A 23,558-nucleotide genomic window follows, 5' to 3' on the forward strand; every position below is an offset into this window, starting at 1 on the left:
ATTGCTGAGATTACAGGTGTGAGTCACCGTGCCTAGCTAATCTTTCATTTTTTAAAATTCAGCCTTTTCTACATGAATGTAGGTATTTTTACATAGTTGAGATAACGCTGCATATATATATATAGATATAGATATAGATATATAATATCTATTGACAGAATGTTACTCCCTTCCCTCACTATCATGTCACATGAATTTTCACTCATGCTATTAACAATTCCTTGGAAATGTCACTTAAAAGGGATAAAAGACTACCAGTTTGGTATAGTGTATATTGCTCAGGTGGTGGGTGCACCAAAATCTCACAAACCACCACTAAAGAACTTACTCGTGTAACCAAATACCACCTGTTCCCCCAAAATCTATGGAAATATAAAAAAGATGCAAAATATTCTATTGTATGAATGGGCCATAATTTACTCCATATTCCCCTCTGAATGGTGCACAGGTCCCCAAAATATACATGCTTATTTTGCTATTATAAATGACCCTATTGTGAACAACTCTGTGCACATGTTTTTGTTCACATTTCTGATTGCTTTTACTAGGATCATGTCCTAGATGTGAAAAATACAGTGTCAGTGCTGAGGTTGAGAAACTCAGTTCTAAAAAATTAGGTCTCTTAAAAACACAAGTAATTTCACTATAATATACTATAAATGTCAACAATAGTTCCTTAATGCATTACATTTCCAGTCAACATCCACATAAGGGTCACACACTGTGATACAGTCGATGTGCCTTTTAGTCTCTTAATCTGTGTTTCCTCCCTCTGTTTCCCTTTTCCTTATAATTGGTTTGGTGAAGAAATCTCAGCTATTTCCTACTGTAGATCTTCATATTGTTTGGATTTGGACACTCCATGGTGTCATTTGTATGTTCTTCTCTCCCCTTTATTTTCTGTAAAGAGATAGCTAGAGCCAGAGATTACTCTGATTGCGGTGTGATTTTATAGGGCAAGAATACTTCACAAAAAGTATTGTGTACTTCCTTTGGGAGCATGAAATATGTCTGAATGGTTCTCCTTTTTCTATGCCGGTCATTAATCATTGCCATTGATGAGCATCGTGTATATTCTTTCACTGGTGGCTCATTTTATCTTCATTTGGGACAATCAATTATGAGAGTGATGGGATATTGGAGCTGCTAACAGCCATTTGAAGCCACATGAAGAGAGCTGGTCTGAGAGTAAAGCCAGCAGAGGACACTCATGACATCATTTGAATCCTGGATCCAGCTGTGCCTAAATCTAGATCAGTCTCCCAGTATATAAAGATTGTTGGGGGGCGGAGCAAGATGGCCGAATAGGAGCAGCTCCAGTCTCCAACTCCCAGCGCGAGCGACACAGAAGACCGGTGATTTCTGCATTTTCAACTGAGCTACTGGGTTCATCTCACTGGGGAGTGCCGGACGATCGGTGCTGGTCAGCTGCTGCAGCCCGACCAGCGAGAGCTGAAGCAGGGCGAGGCATTGCCTCACCTGGGAAGCGCAAGGGGGAAGGGAGTCCCTTTTCCTAGCCAGGGGAACTGAGACACACAACACCTGGAAAATCGGGTAACTCCCACCCCAATACTGCGCTTTAAGCAAACAGGCACACCAGGAGATCATATCCCACACCTGGCCGGGAGGGTTCAACACCCACGGAGCCTCCCTCATTGCTAGTGCAGCAGTCTGTGATCTACCGGCAAGGCAGCAGTGAGGCTGGGGGAGGGGCGCCCGCCATTGCTGAGGCTTAAGTAGGTAAACAAAGCTGCTGGGAAGCTCGAACTGGGTGGAGCTCACAGCAGCTCAAGGAAACCTGCCTGTCTTTGTAGAATCCACCTCTGGGGACAGGGCACAGTAAACTAAACAAACGCAGCAGACACCTCTGCAGACGCAAACGACTCTGTCTGACAGCTTTGAAGAGAGCAGTGGATCTCCCAACACGGAGGTTGAGATCTGAGAAGGGACAGACTGCCTGCTCAAGTGGGTCCCTGACCCCTGAGTAGCCTAACTGGGAGACATCCCCCACTAGGGGCAGTCTGACACCCCACACCTCACAGGGAGGAGTACACCCCTGAGAGGAAGCTTCCAAAGCAAGAATCAGACAGGTACACTCGCTGTTCAGAAATATTCTATCTTCTGCAGCCTCTGCTGCTGATACCCAGGCAAACAGGGTCTGAAGTGGACCTCAAGCAATCTCCAACAGACCTACAGGTGAGGGTCCTGACTGTTAGAAGGAAAACTATCAAACAGGAAGGACACCTACACCAAAACCCCATCAGTACATCACCATCATCAAAGACCAGAGGCAGATAAAACCACAAAGATGGGGAAAAAGCAGGGCAGAAAAGCTGGAAATTCAAAAAATAAGAGTGCATCTCCCCCGGCAAAGGAGCGCAGCTCATCGCCAGCAACGGATCAAAGCTGGACGGAGAATGACTTTGACGAGATGAGAGAAGAAGGCTTCAGTCCATCAAATTTCTCAGAGCTAAAGGAGGAATTACGTACCCAGCGCAAAGAAACTAAAAATCTTGAAAAAAAAGTGGAAGAATTGATGGCTAGAGTAATTAATGCAGAGAAGGTCCTAAACGAAATGAAAGAGATGAAAACCATGACACGAGAAATACGTGACAAATGCACAAGCTTCAGTAACCGACTCGATCAACTGGAAGAAAGAGTATCTGCGATTGAGGATCAAATGAATGAAATGAAGCGAGAAGAGAAACCAAAAGAAAAAAGAAGAAAAAGAAATGAACAAAGCCTGCAAGAAGTATGGGATTATGTAAAAAGACCAAATCTACGTCTGATTGGGGTGCCTGAAAGTGAGGGGGAAAATGGAACCAAGTTGGAAAACACTCTTCAGGATATCATCCAGGAGAACTTCCCCAACCTAGTAGGGCAGGCCAACATTCAAATCCAGGAAATACAGAGAACGCCACAAAGATACTCCTCGAGAAGAGCAACTCCAAGACACATAATTGCCAGATTCACCAAAGTTGAAATGAAGGAAAAAATCTTAAGGGCAGCCAGAGAGAAAGGGCGGGTTACCCACAAAGGGAAGCCCATCAGACTAACAGCAGATCTCTCAGCAGAAACTCTACAAGCCAGAAGAGAGTGGGGGCCAATATTCAACGTTCTTAAAGAAAAGAATTTTCAACCCAGAATTTCATATCCAGCCAAACTAAGTTTCATAAGTGAAGGAGAAATAAAATCCTTTACAGATAAGCAAATGCTTAGAGATTTTGTCACCACTAGGCCTGCCTTACAAGAGACCCTGAAGGAAGCACTAAACATGGAAAGGAACAACCGGTACCAGCCATTGCAAAAACATGCCAAAATGTAAAGACCATCGAGGCTGGGAAGAAACTGCATCAACTAACGAGCAAAATAACCAGTTAATATCATAATGGCAGGATCAGGTTCACACATAACAATCTTAACCTTAAATGTAAATGGACTAAATGCTCCAATTAAAAGACACAGACTGGCAAACTGGATAAAGAGTCAAGACCCATCAGTCTGCTGTATTCAGGAGACCCATCTCACACGCAGAGACATACATAGGCTCAAAATAAAGGGATGGAGGAAGATTTACCAAGCAAATGGAGAACAAAAAAAAGCGGGGGTTGCAATACTAGTCTCTGATAAAACAGACTTTAAACTATCAAAGATCAAAAGAGACAAAGAAGGCCATTACATAATGGTAAAGGGATCAATTCAACAGGAAGAGCTAACTATCCTAAATATATATGCACCCAATACAGGAGCACCCAGATTCATAAAGCAAGTCCTTAGAGACTTACAAAGAGACTTAGACTCCCATACAATAATAATGGGAGACTTCAACACTCCACTGTCAACATTAGACAGATCAACGAGACAGAAAGTTAACAAGGATATCCAGGAATTGAACTCATCTCTGCAGCAAGCAGACCTAATAGACATCTATAGAACTCTCTACCCCAAATCAACAGAATATACATTCTTCTCAGCACCACATCATACTCCAAAATTGACCACGTAATTGGAAGTAAAGCACTCCTCAGCAAATGTACAAGAACAGAAATTATAACAAACTGTCTCTCAGACCACAGTGCAATCAAACTAGAACTCAGGACTAAGAAACTCAATCAAAACCGCTCAACTACATGGAAACTGAACAACCTGCTCCTGAATGACTACTGGGTACATAACGAAATGAAGGCAGAAATAAAGATGTTCTTTGAAACCAATGAGAACAAAGATACAACATACCAGAATCTCTGGGACACATTTAAAGCAGTGTGTAGAGGGAAATTTATAGCACTAAATGCCCACAAGAGAAAGCAGGAAAGATCTAAAATTGACACTCTAACATCGCAATTAAAAGAACTAGAGAAGCAAGAGCAAACACATTCGAAAGCTAGCAGAAGGCAAGAAATAACTAAGATCAGAGCAGAACTGAAGGAGATAGAGACACAAAAAACCCTCCAAAAAATCAATGAATCCAGGAGTTGGTTTTTTGAAAAGATCAACAAAATTGACAGACCACTAGCCAGACTAATAAAGAAGAAAAGAGAGAAGAATCAAATCGACGCAATTAAAAATGATAAAGGGGATATCACCACCGACCCCACAGAAATACAAACTACCATCAGAGAATACTATAAACACCTCTATGCAAATAAACTGGAAAATCTAGAAGAAATGGATAACTTCCTGGACACTTACACTCTTCCAAGACTAAACCAGGAAGAAGTTGAATCCCGGAATAAACCAATAGCAGGCTCTGAAATTGAGGCAACAATTAATAGCCTACCAACCAAAAAAAGTCCAGGACCAGATGGATTCACAGCTGAATTCTACCAGAGGTACAAGGAGGAGTTGGTACCATTCCTTCTGAAACTATTCCAATCAATAGAAAAAGAGGGAATCCTCCCTAACTCATTTTATGAGGCCAACATCATCCTGATACCAAAGCCTGGCAGAGACACAACAAAAAAAGAGAATTTTAGACCAATATCCCTGATGAACATCGATGCAAAAATCCTCAATAAAATACTGGCAAACCGGATTCAGCAACACATCAAAAAGCTTATCCACCATGATCAAGTGGGCTTCATCCCTGGGATGCAAGGCTGGTTCAACATTCGCAAATTAATAAACATAATCCAGCATATAAACAGAACCAAAGACAAGAACCACATGATTATCTCAATAGATGCAGAAAAGGCTTTTGACAAAATTCAACAGCCCTTCATGCTAAAAACGCTCAATAAATTCGGTATTGATGGAACGTACCTCAAAATAATAAGAGCTATTTATGACACACCCACAGCCAATATCATACTGAATGGGCAAAAACTGGAAAAATTCCCTTTGAAAACTGGCACAAGACAGGGATGCCCTCTCTCACCACTCCTATTCAACATAGTGTTGGAAGTTCTGGCTAGGGCAATCAGGCAAGAGAAAGAAATCAAGGGTATTCAGTTAGGAAAAGAAGAAGTCAAATTGTCCCTGTTTGCAGATGACATGATTGTATATTTAGAAAACCCCATTGTCTCAGCCCAAAATCTCCTTAAGCTGATAAGCAACTTCAGCAAAGTCTCAGGATACAAAATTAATGTGCAAAAATCACAAGCATTCTTATACACCAGTAACAGACAAACAGACAGCCAAATCAGGAATGAACTTCCATTCACAATTGCTTCAAAGAGAATCAAATACCTAGGAATCCAACTTACAAGGGATGTAAAGGACCTCTTCAAGGAGAACTACAAACCACTGCTCAGTGAAATAAAAGAGGACACAAACAAATGGAAGAACATACCATGCTCATGGATAGGAAGAATCAATATCGTGAAAATGGCCATACTGCCCAAGGTAATTTATAGATTCAATGCCATCCCCATCAAGCTACCAATGAGTTTCTTCACAGAATTGGAAAAAACTGCTTTAAAGTTCATATGGAACCAAAAAAGAGCCCGCATCTCCAAGACAATCCTAAGTCAAAAGAACAAAGCTGGAGGCATCACGCTACCTGACTTCAAACTATACTACAAGGCTACAGTAACCAAAACAGCATGGTACTGGTACCAAAACAGAGATATAGACCAATGGAACAGAACAGAGTCCTCAGAAATAATACCACACATCTACAGCCATCTGATCTTTGACAAACCTGAGAGAAACAAGAAATGGGGAAAGGATTCCCTATTTAATAAATGGTGCTGGGAAAATTGGCTAGCCATAAGTAGAAAGCTGAAACTGGATCCTTTCCTTACTCCTTATACGAAAATTAATTCAAGATGGATTAGAGACTTAAATGTTAGACCTAATACCATAAAAATCCTAGAGGAAAACCTAGGTAGTACCATTCAGGACATAGGCATGGGCAAAGACTTCATGTCTAAAACACCAAAAGCAACGGCAGCAAAAGCCAAAATTGACAAATGGGATCTCATTAAACTAAAGAGCTTCTGCACAGCAAAAGAAACTACCATCAGAGTGAACAGGCAACCTACAGAATGGGAGAAAATTTTTGCAATCTACTCATCTGACAAAGGGCTAATATCCAGAACCTACAAAGAACTCAAACAAATTTACAAGAAAAAAAAACAAACAAACAACCCCATCAAAAAGTGGGCAAAGGATATGAACAGACATTTCTCAAAAGAAGACATTCATACAGCCAACAGACACATGAAAAAATGCTCATCATCACTGGCCATCAGAGAAATGCAAATCAAAACCACAATGAGATACCATCTCACACCAGTTAGAATGGCAATCATTAAAAAGTCAGGAAACAACAGGTGCTGGAGAGGATGTGGAGAAATAGGAACACTTTTACACTGTTGGTGGGATTGTAAACTAGTTCAACCATTATGGAAAACAGTATAGCAATTCCTCAAGGATCTAGAACTAGATGTACCATATGACCCAGCCATCCCATTACTGGGTATATACCCAAAGGATTATAAATTATGCTGCTATAAAGACACATGCACACGTATGTTTATTGCAGCACTATTCACAATAGCAAAGACTTGGAATCAACCCAAATGTCCATCAGTGACAGATTGGATTAAGAAAATGTGGCACATATACACCATGGAATACTATGCAGCCATAAAAAAGGATGAGTTTGAGTCCTTTGTAGGGACTTGGATGCAGCTGGAATCCATCATTCTTAGCAAACTATCACAAGAACAGAAAACCAAACACCGCATGTTCTCACTCATAGGTGGGAACTGAACAATGAGATCACTCGGACTCAGGAAGGGGAACATCACACACCGGGGCCTATCATGGGGAGGGGGGAGGGATTGCATTGGGAGTTATACCTGATGTAAATGACGAGTTGATGGGTGCAGCACACCAACATGGCACAAGTATACATATGTAACAAACCTGCACGTTATGCACATGTACCCTACAACTTAAAGTATAATAATAATAAATAAATTTAAAAAAAAAAATTAAAAAAAAAAAGAAATAAGCCAAGTATGAAGAACAAGAAAAGAACAATAAAAAAAAAAATTCTGCTCTGGAGCAGTTGCTAATCTAATGAGGGAGAAAGAATTATCATTAATAAAAGACCCATTCAGACATAATACAAAAGGAGTATCATGACAAGAGTATAACTAGTAACAACCTTCCTTATGAAGCAATATACATGCATATTGAAACATTAAGACTAGGTAAAAGATTTATTTCCAGAATCAAGTTTCACAAAAATAGGGTGTTTTAATCAGAATTTTGCAGAATAATTTTGTAACTTAGAGACTATATATGAGGCAGAAAATGAGCCAGCTTCAAGTCAAACATCTTATCAAGGACCTAATATGTACAGAGCATAAACATGTATTAAATAAAAGTTGTTTTTCTGATTAATAAAAAAAAAAATTGTTGTTATTTGGGGGAGGTCACTTTGCTTAATCTAGTTTTATCTGGGTTCCTTTCTCTTGCCACTGAAAAATTTATGACTAGTACAATATATAATTAAATCAGAAAGAATTGTATTTTTTAGATACGGAATTGGGGTCTTGCTATATTACCCTGGCTGGTCTCAAACTCCCAGGCTCAAGTGATCTTCTTGCCTTGGCCTCCCAAAGTGTTGGGATTACAGGCTTGAGCCACAGTGCCCAGCCTTAAATCTTTGTAACATTATTTCTTTACATCCAGAAACAAAGTAAACATCTCAATTTCTTTTAGTTCTGTTTTCTATCTCTTGGTAGAAAGAGAATAGTCCCACCTGTGTAGAAAATGTCCTTATGTGATATCATGCTGCTGTAGAAATTTCAATTATTCAGAAACCATGTGAAAATAAAAAAATACATGCAGCCAAAATTAAAATTACTGCGACCTGCTATTAAAGTTTTCTATTTCATACATAGAAGATTCATTCGGTTCATTCAGAGTCTATTTCTCTCTCTATAATAATATATGCCAGGCACTATTCTAAGTACTGTATGCACATTAATTAATTGAATCATTGCACTACTTTTGAGGTGGGTACTTATGTTCATTTTGCAGATGAAGAAATATAATTCTGTATTTTATTTTAAATAGTGTGATTATCCTGTTTTCAAGCTCCCAAAGTGATAGAAGCAATAAATTAGGCAATTTCATTATTGTGCAAACATCATAGAGTGTACATACACAATCCTAGATGGTATAGCCTACTATACACCTAGGCTATATAGTAGAGCCTACTGCTCCTACACTACTAACCTGTATAGCATGTGACTGTGCTGAATACTACAGGCAACTGTAACAAAATCTTAGGTATTTGTGTATCTAAATATAGAAAAGGTACAGTAAAAATACAGTATTATAACCTTATGCAATCCCCATTGCCTATGCAGTCCATCACTGAGGGAAATGTCATTATGTGGTGCATGACAGTGTGTGTGTGTTTGTGTGTAGAGAAAGAGACGTACGTTCAAGGTACATAGGTAATACACAGGCATGTGAAAGATAAGGTAAAAAAACATAAAAGAACCTACACTTAAAATTTTGTATAAACAAATTTATTAGGTCATCCATATGTTATCCTGTGATTTCCTTTATAATGAATTAAGAAATTGAGATATATCCTTAACAAATTTTAAATAAAGTTCCATTTTTATTAGAAGGAAACAGATGAGAATGTTAATAGTAGTTATGTCTATATGGTAGCCGCAGAATTTTCTTTGCTTTCACATTTACTTTATTACAATGAGCATATTATTTTTATAGTAAAAAAGTAATTAAACTTTTCCCATGTACATAACACACATGCTAACACTACAGCAAACAAATTTAGTTTATGAAAATGGCAGTTTAATAAGCCAGAAGTCTAAATTTCAGAAAAATTTTTAAAGAACTGTATTTCATTCTTAAGTCAACTTAGTAACCGGAATTGAGTTGCAAAGGGTGACTTGGAGAAATTTTAAGTGGACAGCTTCCACAAAAATGCAAATGGCAATATATAAACCTGTTGTCAAAAATGATGTATTTTCTATTAAAAAAAACTGGGGAATCATCACTTAAGTTGAACTCTTACTTTTTAAAGGAACCCTTGTGAGTAACCTCCTAGGCTACTTTTATGTATAAACAATAAAAGTGGCTCTGGTCTGTTTGAAAGAGGTTCTAGTGACAAACCCAGCCCAACCAACCTGATCCTTCACTAAATTGCTTGGCCTCCAAAGTCACTTTTGAGGACTACTGGGAGCGAAGCAGTCTGAATCAAGTTGATTCACCCCCTCCTCCAATCTTGTTTAGCCCCACAATCTCTTAAGCAAACACTCACATCTGTATACTTTCACACAGGAAATTTCAGTTCAGAGCTTGATCAGATGAACACAGAATTGACATTGGGTACTTCAATGAATGATGCTTGAATAAATGAAAGTCCTTAGTACTTTAGACAGACAAATCTACTTACCATGTTTTTCTAGATGCTGACAGCAGCTGTCCACCAGCCTAGGGACCTGTCTGTAAATAGGATTCAGACTGAGTTTCTTATCTCTGGCTTTTTCTTTTTTACTTTGAGCCTCAGCAGGCAAGGAAAGTTGTAAAGCTTCTAGTAGTCGAGACTGATTGTCATCAAGATCCGTGATAGAATCCACTGACATGGCACCCTGCAAGTGACACAGAGCTGTGAACATAAAGTACAGATAGCCAAAAAAACCAGCTGCCCCCAGATGCTAACCAATACATACTTTTGCTCATGACTCTTTATCACACTTGAAATAATATTGCTTGATTTCTTTAATTGTTCTGTTTGTATATTGAAAGAAAAAATATGCCTTTTGAAAAAGTTAGAAAACCTCTACAAGGTTTCCTCAAGCTAATAATGGCAGTTACAATTTCAACAATAGACAAAATTTTCCAAATGGAAGAACAAGCGATGGGAAACATATAATTAAAGTATTTTGGCCCAACCACTTCATTTCTTGAAACAAGAAAAAAATTACATACTCAATGAATGAGGTAGTCAGAGAAGTTTTGTAAATAAAAAACTCAACTATGGTTCTAGGAAGTAGATTTTTAAAATATAATGATTCCATAAAACAGCCTGAGCTTAGTTTTCCTGAGAAACAGCACAAAGTGCTTTATTAGAGAGGTGGTCCTGGGAAACACCTATAGGGGAGGGGGGAAATAAGACAAGGAAGGAAAGGTAGCTGACGAAGGGAGCATTATCAAGTCTATTATCATTGTGGGCAACTGGAGTTCAATCTTTCTGGGGAGCTCTAGGAGACAGCTGTAGATCATGCACCTTAGAGCTATCCCTATCAAGTGAGAGAGCTGGGGTATTTATACACCAAGCCTCAGGAATCACTTCTTAAGGGCAGCCTCTGGTGGGGGCAGAGAGATAATATTATCTCCTAAGTACTTACAGCCTGCCATTTGGATGGGCTGGGTGCCTCTGGCATCAGAGAAAGCCCTCAGCAAAGAAATAAGGTGTTGGCAGATGGAAGGTGAGCTGGCATGCTAGGAATGGTAAAGGGTCAGGGAAAGGGAGCAGGGAACCAATTGTATTTGCCACACCCATACTTGATGAAGCACTGAGAAAGCAGTTGGCTAGCCAGGCCTGGACAGAGGAGAGGGCATTTGGGAGAACAATTGCCTGAGCCCTACATTCCCAGAAAGCTAAAATTTAGAGTTTTAGTGTTATTGTTGTATGACAATACACAGTCTGAGACACAATGACAGAATTAGAATAATTCCATCATGCAAATTCAGGCATTCCATAATTTTGTAATTTCTTCATTTTTAAACATAGTCAATACTGCAAAAACAGCAATGGATCAGGTCTCTCTCTACCTCGGACAAGCCCTGAATGTTAGGGGCTGATTGAAAAATGTGGGTTTTAAGTGGGAAGTGTCTGGAGTTTTAACTAGGGCAGTCTTCAACAGCTGGAGGTGGCAAAAATTTTGGGTCTCCACGTGACAGTGAAAAAAGGGAGAGAAGGTCAGGTGTGGTGGCTCATGCCTGTAAACCCAGCACTTTGGATCACTTGAGTTCGAAAGTTCAAGACCAGTCTGGGCAACACAGTGAGACTACATCTCTACTAAATAATAATAATAGCTAGGCGTGGTGGTGTGCATCTGTAGTCCCAGCTACTGGGGAGGCTGAGGCAGAAGGATCGCTTGAGCCCAGGAGATTGAAGCTGCAGTGAGCAGTGATCATGCCACTGCACTCCAGTCTGGGCAACAGAGCAAGACCCTGAGTCAAAAAATAAAAGATAAAAATAAAATGCAGATTTGTTTTTAAAAAGGGAGAGAAGATCTTCCAGTGACCTGGAAGCTTTAGAGATGCTTATGAACTGACTCAGCCAATCACCAACCAGTTTGCCTGAACAATTCAAATAATAGCACAGTACCTAGAACATAGTACTTAACAACTGGTACCATATTGTTAGAGTATTTGAAAGAGGATATATAGAGGATTCTATGGTTCTGTTTGAGAAAAAGAAATGCTCCATTGATAAGGAAAAAGCTCATTGTTTAGGAAGACCCACCACCAATTCATTTGGCCAGACATGTTCTCAGACTGGTGATGAAGAAAGTATTAATAGCTAAAACACCGGGCCTTGCCCTCAAGCCTCACAGTCTAGTGGGCAAGTATGGCAAGACTGACAGATTACAAGAGACCAGAATCAATGGTGATATTGTCGAATGTTTAAGAGAGCATGCAGCACAGATGTGACAAAGGAGGGACACCAACAGCTTCAAGAGGAGTCAGGACAAGGTCTGAGGCTATGCAAGGTGCCACATGCCCAGTGCACATTCTTCATTAATGGAGTTTGTTGACAGACACCTGAACACCAACTACATATCCAGTTTTCACATGAACAAAAAGTCAAAGAATAACTGTACATCTTCAGTTTTCCTAGCACTGGTGTCAGAGCAAATACTGGCCACCTTACCCTCCTCCTAACCCGAGGAGCTGGTTCTGGGGTGTTTGGGGACGTTGACTCATTTGGTGTTTCTGAGGTTGAGCTGAGAGATGAGTTACTGCTTGAGAGTTCTTTGTTTTGTCTTTTATTTCCAAATGGGAGGAGGGAAGCCACAAAGTCAGATGCATCTTTCTGCTCATCCCTCTGCAAGTCCTGCTTGAGTTTATAGGCCCTGTCATTCGCAATGACTTGGGATAAGGGCATTCCAAATGCCTGCGGGATGAATTCTGGAATCAAAAAAAAAAAATTCACTTTCAGAGACTGACTGGACCAGTGAACACTCTCATTTATGTTTCAGACCTAAGTAAGGACAGACATGTTCAAAGGAATGTTTTCTGAAGAACTGACTCATCGATCAAAATAAAAAGGTGACATTCGTGTTAATCAGAATGGCCCAAGTTTCCATTTCAATAAAGAAAACTAGTATTTATAAACACACATCTTAGACATCTAGGTCTCTAGTTTTTCTCCATGTCTCTAGTCTATACATTCATTCAACAGGCATTTATTGATTGCGCACTACGTGCCACAACAAGCTAGGCAATGGGAAGCACAAAGCTTATAAAAGATACAATCCTTTCTCCTGAGGTGTTCAGAGTATGGGTTGGGGTGAAGAAGTGAATAATCAGAAATGCAAATCATGGTAACAGACTGACTATTAGGTGTTATAATAGAGAGATGCATGAAGCTAAGGCTGAAATTTAGTCAACTGAATACACTTTGAGGTTCCCAGCAAGAATAACCTGACAGGCAGAGGAGCAGCTTGGGAACTGCTTGGGAAGGAGTCTGCTCTGTTTTCGTTGTGTTCCTTATCCCCACATTCTATTTCCAGCCAGCTAGGTTGGGGCTGTCACTCTCGTGATCTACACTCAAGCCATTCTACTGGCCACATGCAGAGTGGACTCAGCCACTAAATATCTCGTGGGAGGCCCAGGAAACAATTTGTTAAATCCTTTAGTAAGGAGAATTTGGGGAAAGGGGCATAGTGCAGAAATTGATGGCTTTATTTGGAGACATACATAGATTTCCTTTCTGAATTTCTGTCATAAATCTGTTTGTATACACATACCTTGGACCCTTAGGGCCAGGAGTTTTATTGGCAATATTTTAGATTCATGCTGAAAGGCACTAATAATGTAATCAGATGTATTATTCTTTTTAGACTACAAATTAGGTCTCCTAGCAGCAGTAAGTTGGAATCTAACCTCTCCATTGTTTTTAGAAGCCCTATGAATGAAACTAAAATGATCAAGGGAAAATAATTCTAAGGTTGGTTGTTCTTTTGAAAGAAAAAGCTAACATTAAATTAGGTAGAAAGATACTTTAAAAAGTTTTCCTCCTTGATCCATGGCAACATTTCGAACACCACTGGGCTAATGACCAAGTCTACATTAAAAGCAGAAATGTTACTTGAAAAGCCTGCACCTCTGGTTCTATAAAAGCATGCAATTTGTTTTGAAGTAAAAAATCAAAACTTTAGTATTTCGGGATTTTCAGAGGATGCTTGCCATTCTTTAGCAAAAAGCTAGGTGATATATGGTAATAAAAAATAATTAGGGGCTGGGCGCGGTGGCTCAAGCCTGTAATCCCAGCACTTTGGGAGGCCGAGACGGGCGGATCAGAAGGTCAGGAGATCGAGACCATCCTGGCTAACACGGTGAAACCCCGTCTCTACTAAAAAATACAAAAAAACTAGCCGGGCGAGGTGGCGGGCGCCTGTAGTCCCAGCTACTCGGGAGGCTGAGGCAGGAGAATGGCGGGAACCCGGGAGGCGGAGCTTGCAGTGAGCTGAGATCCGGCCACAGCACTCCAGCCTGGGCGACAGAGCGAGACTCTGTCTCAAAAAAAAAAAAAAAAATAATAATAATAATAATTAGGTACTTCTCCTTTGAGTGATCAATTTAGACAGTGTAGTGAGGTATAATTCTCACTATTGATAATAGGCTGTGTCTACTACTAGCAAAACCTTCTGTTATGTACCCTGAGGAGATGCACGTGTGCGCGCGCACGCGCACACACACACACACACACATAGATATAATTTTGTCTGTAGAAATGATCAAATATTACTTTTAAAAGGTTGGAAAAGTCTGGAAACATGGATGGTGAGGCTGACAACTACATGAAATAACAGAGGGCATAATAAGAGTGAAAAGAACATTGATAAATGTAGCAAGTGACACATCTGCTCAGGTGGGCATATGCATGGCAGGGATTTACTATAAGATGGGGACTACTGAGCCCTTTCCCAGTCATTTTTTCCATCTAAGGAAAACCAACCAGACTAGTTTAGAGACTTCTTTTACCTCTGGTGCAGATCCTCCCCACCAGCAAATAATTCTGCCTTGTTTCAGGAGAAGAGCACCCAGCAGATGCAAAGGCTCCAACTCTTCACACCTGCTGTACCTGTGCCCTACACCACCTCCCTTTGCATGATATGTAGGTGTGACTTGGCATCCTGCCAGCCTTTCTGCCTCTCCCTGGTTCCCATGCTCTCCCACCTGTCATTCAACTATGGATAAGTTTAAACCACGGATAATGGTATACTGCACTCAAGAGCTCAAAAAAATTATCCAATACTCTTCGAGTATAAATAGGGTTCAGCAATTATTTTCTGTAAAGGGCAAGATAGCAAATATTTTAGGCTTTGTGGATATGGCTGGGGCTTAGAATGGCTAGGATGCAAAATGATAGGGTGCTCGCACTCAGCATGGGGCAAGCGCAGAGTCAGCATGCAGACTGAGCATTTCCTTCAATTCTGTGGCCTAGGTGCTCAATTTGCCTCACTCCAGCCTCCACCCTGTTGGCAGGCTGCACAGTCTTTGTGGTAGCTACTCAACCTGCCAGTCTAGCAGGAAAGCAGCCACAGACAGTAAGTAAATAAATGGGCATGGCTGTGTTCTAGTAAAGCTTTATTTACAAAGACAGCTGGTGGGCCACCCCTGCTATAAATTACATCTTCTTGTGCCTGTATCTTCAACCTCTTTTTTTCTACTATTTTTTTACTACATATATTCAAGCAGCTACTTCTTAAAAAAAATAAATAACCCTCGACCCACTCTTTTCTTTTCTCCATGGTTTACCCCCTCTCCTTTTGCCACAGTTAAAATTCTCTAAAGTGTTCCCTTTACTTTCTGGCCTATAACTTTCTCACCTACCACTCTTTCCTCACTTCATCCTGTCTAGCTGATACCTCCATTAGATTCTAAAGCAGCTCCCTCTAAGTCATTGCTGTCTTCAGGGTCATTAAATTCAGTGTTTTTGACAGCTCTGTTTCATTTGCCCTTTTGTCATCCTTTAACCCTGATTGCCATTTCCTGAAATGCTCCCTGTCCTTTGCATCTTGGATATACTAACTGGGTTTTTCTCTACCTCTCTGGCTACATTCTTGCCCCTTTTTCTGGCTTATCATCTTCTACCTGGGTTTTCAATGTGGAAGGTCCTCAGAGCTCAATCTTAACCCTCCTCATCACTCTTGTCTCTCTATGTAATTAACAGCATGATACCCATAACTTAAACTTCCATCCATACACATTTCACACCTTATTGCTACCTCTAGCTCAGACCCCTTCTTTGAGCACTAACCACTTCTTCCACCTTCTTATCTGGATGTCCCAAAGGCATTTCTTACTCTTCGTCTTCCCTTACAAGGTCTTACTCAGATTTCCAAAAGTTTGCCTGTTCTTCATGTGGGAGAACCAGAAATCTGAGAGTCATCCTTGATACTTCATTCCTTCTTACATCCCATTTTCACTCCATCATCAAATCTTTATCATGTCACTTTCACATTATCTCTTTTTTCCATTCACTTCTCTCCACTTCCACCATTACTCCCACCCTAGTCTAAGGTACCATTATCTTTCTCCTGAACTTTCAAATCAAAAGTCATGCTGTGGCCCAGTACTGTGTGAGCTGGCCCCTTCCTAACCTTCTCAGAAACCACACACTCCCTGGTTCTTTCCTCTCTTCTTATCCTAGAAGTACTACCACTCAATGACAACATTCAATATATGTTCTTTGATAATTTCTGCATAGTGATATCTGATAACTTGACTGTTCTGCTATTTAATATGGAGCAAAATTAAAAGTTGTATGAGCTATTTGTACCTAGTGTTACTTCACAGCTCACATACAGTGACATACCTAGACAGTGAGGAAAATAAAACATGATACAATATGATTTCACCATAAAGAACGGTGCCAGAACTGAACTCTTTCAAGATACACATATGTATGTGGATACATATATGGCATAATCCGAAAATATCCTGGCAAGGGTTGTTGGGGGTACAATCTCCCAGAGTTACATCATAGTAAAACCTATTCCCCATGTGCTCAGTTTAGGAAGCCCATTAATAAAACAAAGTAGCTATTTTTAAAATTACTTAATTTTAAAATTACTTTTGACACAGAAAGAAATTTTCAGAAGTTCTGAAAATTTTAAAAACTCTTTTGGTTGTCAAGAAATATAACTAAGAGAAATTAAGGACTTGGAATTATTCTGTATGAAAATATGTTTTCTGATTAGTGTCAATCTTGAATTAGTTTCCATATGTAAATCAAAAGTCACATGGGCACTGCTTAAGTGGCATGGGGAACATAGGAGTGTCACATGATCCGCTATATATCAAGGCAATTAAATAACATACAGGACATGATTCATTCTGATGAAATCAATTAATATGGTAGCATATCAACCATTTATGAATCACTATTGGGAGAGCAATTCGATTCTAAAAGGCTGCTTCTGTTTATTTTTAGATTACCTAACTCAGGAGATCATTTAGTTTCCTGTTTTCCTTCTTTTACTCTTGGTTTCAAATGACCATTTTTCACATGTGCAGCTGTTACAAACCCAAATGCTAATATCCAACTGGAAGGAAATTATGTGAATAGATTACATCTGTGCCAGATTGGCACCCCCCCCCCCCAACCTCATCCTCACACCCTGGTTCCCAGGACATCCATGCAGTGACTCCCAGTGTTGACATGGACAGGGCTTTAAGTTCTGAAAAGATGCCATGTAATTAACCTTCACTTAGGCCTAGGTTACTTTGTTTTTAAACATTAAAGCTACTTAATTTTTTTTTTTTTTTTTTGGCACGAAGCCTGATATTTCCCCCTTAGTTGGGTGGGTGATACGTCTTTTCTTTGGAACTACCAGGACCTGCCTTCCTCTTCCCACTTAGCTACCTTTGAGGCAGTATAGAACATTTCAGTTTTCACCAAGCCTATGTAAATATGATTTAGTTTAAAAAATCTATAATGGCCCAGTATGTATTGTTCGATTACTTCCCTGGCCCTTCCTTCCATTTTAATTCAAATTCTTGCTTCCTGCTGCTTTGAATATATAATATATGTAAGCAAACATACATCTCCTTCTGTTGAGGGAACATCTCATCATTCTTTTGAGGAACCTCCTGCAAATATGCTCACTCTGCTTAGTCTAGCCAAATGGATACTTTCTGAAAAATCACCTAAAGTCCAGATTAGATGTATTTAAATCCCAATATCAATATCATCACCCTAGAATAAACCAAATTTAAAAGAGAATACATTACTAATACCAACCTCAGTGATCCCTTTAATATGCTCTATACACATGGAAAATTGCTCTAATCTGGAGACGTAAAAGTGCTCTACTGCAGGAACAGAATGAGCAAAAACTCTAGTTTAAAAGAGCAATGCTGGCTATTAATATTTAGGTCATTACAAAAATAAGGGCACAAACATATCAACAATTAAATATAACACAATTTATCAGACTATAATAGGTAGCTGGACCACCCTTAGCCTTCATTATTCCAGCAGTAGAATCTGCTGTGACAGAACGTGCCCTGGTGAGTATCCTAGTTAATATGGATCAGAGTTCTCATCCTAGAAGTTGCACATTAGATGCTCTTAAAAACACCCATGCCTGAGGTATCCCTGCAGAACAATCAACTCAGACTCCCTGGGGTGGGGGTCTTGGACTTTTTAAAGGTCCACAAGTGATTCTATTGTGTAGTCAGGGGTGGGGATCACTGACACTTTCACCTTCTTTTTTCCAATTTGAGGTAAACATTTGAAATGTCTGAAGATATTTGGGTTGGGGGTGGTGTTACTGGCATCTAATGAGTAGAGGCCAGGGATGCTGCTAAACATCTCACAATCCACAGGATAGCCCCTACTCCAGATAATTATCCAGTCTAAAATGACAATAGTAGCAAGGTTGAGAAACCTCACTCCAAAGGAAGTAAAATAATGGTTTTCCATTCTTTAGAATTCTTCACTTTTTTTAGTCTAAAGAACCAAATGTCATGACTGTTCAAGATATAGGTGTAGAGACTGAGATCAATGGTATGGAATAGCTCTTGTCCAATACTGATCCCAATGCACTTTTTAATACCCTTGGTGTCATCGCCTTCCATTACTTTTAAGGCAGAAATTATATCATTATATAAAAGGACTCCAAGATGAGATGTGTATGGCTGTTCTCATTCAAGACTCATTGACTGTGTCACATAAAATGAAAATAAATGCATACATGGTACCATTTAGCAACCACTTCATAACAGACCATAAAAATAAGCAGCAAAAAGTGCGGTGGCTCACGCCTATAATCCCAGCACTTTGGGAGGCTGAGGCAGGCGGATCATGAGGTCAAGAGTTCAAGACCAGCCTGGCCAGCACAGTGAATTAGCCGGGCATGGTGGTGCGTGCCTGTAATCCCAGCTACTTGGGAGGCTGAGGCAGGAGAATTGCTTGAACCCAGGAGGTGGAGGTTGCAGTGAGCCGAGATTGTGCCAATGCACTCCAGCCTGGGTAACAGAGCAAGACTCTGTCTTGAAAAAAAAAAAAGGCACAAAAAATTGGACTGCATCAATGGGGCTCAAGTGTCCATTATGTGGGCTCAAAGAATATCAGTTTTAAATGACCATAAATACCTCTGAGAGAGTGGCTAAAGTTTTAGTTCCCTAAATAGACACACAAGGGGACACAAAACAGTATGATGAGAGTAAACAATTCCCAAAACATACGAAGCAAAAGATGAGTAGTATACTGTGATCTAACATAAAAATGCTGAGAATGCATTTGTCAATTTTGGCTTTTGTTGCTGCTGCTTTTGGTGTTTTAGACATGAAGTCCTTGCCCATGCCTATGTCCTGAATAGTATTACCTAGCTTTTCTTCTAGGGTTTTTATGGTTTTAGTTCTAACATTTAAGTCTCTAATCCATCTTGAATTAATTTTCGTATAGGGAGTAAGGAAAGGATCCAGTTTCAGCTTTCTACTTATGGCTAGCCAATTTTCCCAGCACCATTTATTAAATAGGGAATCTTTCCCCATTTCTTGTTTTTGTCAGGTTTGTCAAAGATCAGATGGCTGTAGATGTGTGGTACTCTTTCTGAGGGCTCTGTTCTGTTCCATTGGTCTATATCTCTGTTTTGGTACCAGTACCATGCTGTTTTGGTTACTGTAGCCTTGTAGGATAGTTTGAAGTCAGGTAGCGCTTCTGCACAGCAAAAGAAACTACCATCAGAGGGAACAGACAACCTACAGAATGGGAGAACATTTTTGCAATCTACTCATCTGACAAAGGGCTAATATCCAGAACCTATAAAGAACTCAATCAAATTTACAAGAAAAAAACAACCCCATCAAAGAGTGGGTAAAGAATATGAACAGACACTTCTCAAAAGAAGACATTCATACAGTCAACAGACACATGAAAAAATGCTCATCATCACTCGCCATCAGAGAAATGCAAATCAAAACCACAATGAGATACCATCTCACACCAGTTAGAATGACAATCATTAAAAAATAAGGAAACAACAGGTGCTGGAGAGGATGTGGAGAAATAGGAACAGTTTTACACTGTTGGTGGGACTGTAAACTAGTTCAACCACTGTGGAAAACAGTGTGGCGATTCCTCAAGAATCTAGAACTAGAAATACCATTTGACCCAGCCATCCCATTACTGGGGATATACCCAAAGGATTATAAGGCATGCTGCTATAAAGACACATTCACATGTATGTTTATTGTGGCACTATTCACAATAGCAAAGACTTGGAATCAACCCAAATGTCCATCAGTGACAGGCTGGATTAAGAAAATGTGGCACATATACACCATGGAATTCTATGCAGCCATAAAAAAGGATGAGTTCGTGTCCTTTGTAGGGAAATGGATGCAGCTGGAAACCATCATTCTCAGCAAACTATCGCAGGAACAGAAAACCAAATACCACATGTTCTCACTCATAGGTGGGAATTGAACAATGAGATCACTTGGACACAGGAAGGGGAACATCACACACCAGGTCCTATTGTGGGGAGGGGGCAGGGGGGAGGGATAGCATTAGGAGATACACCTAATGTAAACGATGAGTTAATGGGTGCAGCACACCAACATGGCACATGTATACATATGTAACCTGCACGTTATGCACATGTACCCTAGAACTTAAAGTATAACAAAAAAGAATCGCCCTCTCATGTTCAACCATTATATTTCATTTATATATATTTTAAAAAACAAATTTTGTTGTACAAAAAAAAATGCTGAGAATGCACTTACAAGTGGGACCTAAACATGTTGATATGGACACAAAGAAGGGAACAAGACACACTGGGGCCTACTTGAGGGTGGAGGGTGGGAGGAAAGTGAGAATTGAAAAACCACCTGTTGGGTACAATGGTGATTAGCTGGGTGATGAAATAATCTGTACAACAAACCCTTGCAACACAAAATTTACCTATTTAACAAACATACACATGTACCCCTGAACCTAAAACAAGAGTTTAAAAAAAATACTAGGCCGGGCGCGGTGGCTCAAGCCTGTAATCCTAGCACTTTGGGAGGCCGAGGTGGGCAGATCACGAGGTCAGGAGCTCGAGACTATTCTGGCTAACACGGTGAAACCCTGTCTTTAGTAAAAATACAAAAACAAACAAAAAAACAACCCCCCCAAAAAAAACTAGCCAGGTGTGGTGGCAGGCGCCTGTAGTCGCAGCTACTTAGGAGGCTGAGGCAGGAGAATGGTGTGAACCCAGGAGGTGGAGGTTGCAGTGAGCTGAGATCGTGCTACTGTACTCCAGCCTGGGTGACAAAGCAAGACTCCACCTCAAGAAAAAAAAAAAAAGAAAGAAAACAAAAAAAGACTAATAGTCACTGACAATTCCCTAAGGTTCCTGGATTTTTAAAAAGGAAAATACTTAAGTGAATATCTAATCTGGGAATTTTAAATTTAGGGGGTGGCAGGGTGGGCATTGGATGAGTTTCAGGCCTTTGATAAAGCATCATCATTGTCAATGCTTCTTAAAGGGCTCTGTGACCCCCAAAATATTAAGGGCATTTGCTTTAACCTGTCTTGGCTGAGGCAATGTAACAAAGTAAAACATAAGCATTCACATTGGTTACAAATAAATATTTTTCAACTGGGCGGAAAAAAAAATGCTGAGAATGGCCTATCTTCAGTAACCCATGAGGATGAGACTGTTTCTTTCCAGTAATCATGGTAGGTGTATTCAAGCTCTCATTCAACTAACCCTGCCTGTCTGGATTTGCCAGACAGCTGGTTAGCGTTAGAGATGCTGTCCATGGCTTCTCAACCCAGATCCTCTTTATGTATAGCTGATTGGTCAAAATAATAATTGGAACCATAAACTTGGCTGAGGTCACACTCTCCTCAAACCAGCTGAATTCATCAGTTCAGTACAGGGTTGCTCAAACACAGAAGAGTAGACCAAAACAGCCCTTAATGACATTTCATTGTAGAAATCCAGTTTTCATAACAGAGTTGAACCATGTATACCTACGCAATTCAATAACCCCACCAAATTTAACCATTATGCTCCATGGAAGATGCATTTACATTAGTTACTTTATCTTTTACCTTTGTCTTTGTTTTTCTCCTTTCCTAGTGAATCCAGTTTCTTTCTTAAAGATTTCTTTCTCTTTTGTCCATCTATAAATATTAAAAGGAGAAGTTATAAAGATAAACATAGAAGTGATATTTTACAGTATCAATAATTACATTTGAGCAAAAGTATGGCTTTTCTCTTGCTTCACTTATAATTTGACATTTTAAACAAGTAACAGCTCTGAGAATACATGAAAATCCTGACTTGGATAGCACATATCACCAGAATTTTGGTATATATTCTTGAATTTCCTTTCAGTCATGGAATGTATAGGAAACGTACCTCCTTTGGAAGTAATTTAGCTTTGACATTTAGATAGGTGTAATTTTACTATTATCTAAGCCTCTTCCTCTTCTCTGTGGTTACATAACTTAATGTTCATCTTGAACCAAATCTCCATGAGAAGAGAATTAACAGCATATATAGCTTTGACATTCATGAGCTAGGAGAGTACAACTGGATAAGAAAATGGATTTGGAAGTCCATAGAACAGTACCATGCTGTTTTGGTTACTGTAGCCTTGTAGGATAGTTTGAAGTCAGGTAGCGCTTCTGCACAGCAAAAGAAACTACCATCAGAGGGAACAGACAACCTACAGAATGGGAGAACATTTTTGCAATCTACTCATCTGACAAAGGGCTAATATCCAGAATAAAATGGGAATTTCACAAGGTTGTTGTGAGAATGAAATGAAACAACACATATAAAGCTCTTCACAGGGAGCCTGACACAGGTCAGGCTACTTTCTTTGTGGGGAGTTCCATGTTATAGCTATATTGTAATTGAGTTAACCATTCCTCCATTGATGAACATTTTGGTTGTTTCTCATTGTTCACTATAATAAGTAAGAAATACATTCTTTTACAGTCTAGTATTTGCAACAAATGTACTTAATGTGTCTGTTTAACTCACCAAATAATAAAGATACCACTCATATCACTGGGCAGCTGCAATCAAATTCCTGGGCTGTCATCATAAAATATTGGCATTCATCATTGCCAGAATGCATTTTGAGGTTATGCAGCTGTCAATTTAGCATGTGGGAGGTGCAAATTCAGAATCCACACTGTCATCAAATAGGGGACATGCAGACCATGCCGCAAGGAAACGTATGGTGAAAAAAATGATTAAGAATTGTTTGTACAGGACACACTAAAAATGTAAAGAAAGAGATTCAGTCCAATACATTTAAAAGCAAGACTATAATATCAGGATAAAACAGAGTAAGCATTATGAAAC

At 39.7% G+C, this 23,558-nt stretch overlaps 1 protein-coding gene across 5 annotated transcripts in view; it reads right to left on the reverse strand.

The window, feature by feature from the left end:
- Positions 1-23,558, reverse strand: part of ARHGAP6 (Rho GTPase activating protein 6) — a 550,354-nt gene that overhangs the window by 45,693 nt on the left and 481,103 nt on the right. For all 5 annotated transcript variants that reach the window (XR_007722733.1, XM_050777262.1, XM_050777265.1 and 2 more), the window contains exons 3-5: positions 22,292-22,363; positions 12,380-12,636; positions 9,893-10,088 (exon numbers count right to left, since the gene is read on the reverse strand). Coding sequence is in view for 4 of the 5 variants with exons in the window: in XM_050777262.1 (XP_050633219.1) it covers positions 9,893-10,088; positions 12,380-12,636; positions 22,292-22,363 (525 nt within the window). In the remaining variant the exon portion in view is untranslated. The remainder of the gene's footprint in view (positions 1-9,892; positions 10,089-12,379; positions 12,637-22,291; positions 22,364-23,558) is intronic.

This window comes from Macaca thibetana, chromosome X (assembly GCF_024542745.1).
Source record: "Macaca thibetana thibetana isolate TM-01 chromosome X, ASM2454274v1, whole genome shotgun sequence".
NCBI lineage: Eukaryota > Metazoa > Chordata > Mammalia > Primates > Cercopithecidae > Macaca > Macaca thibetana.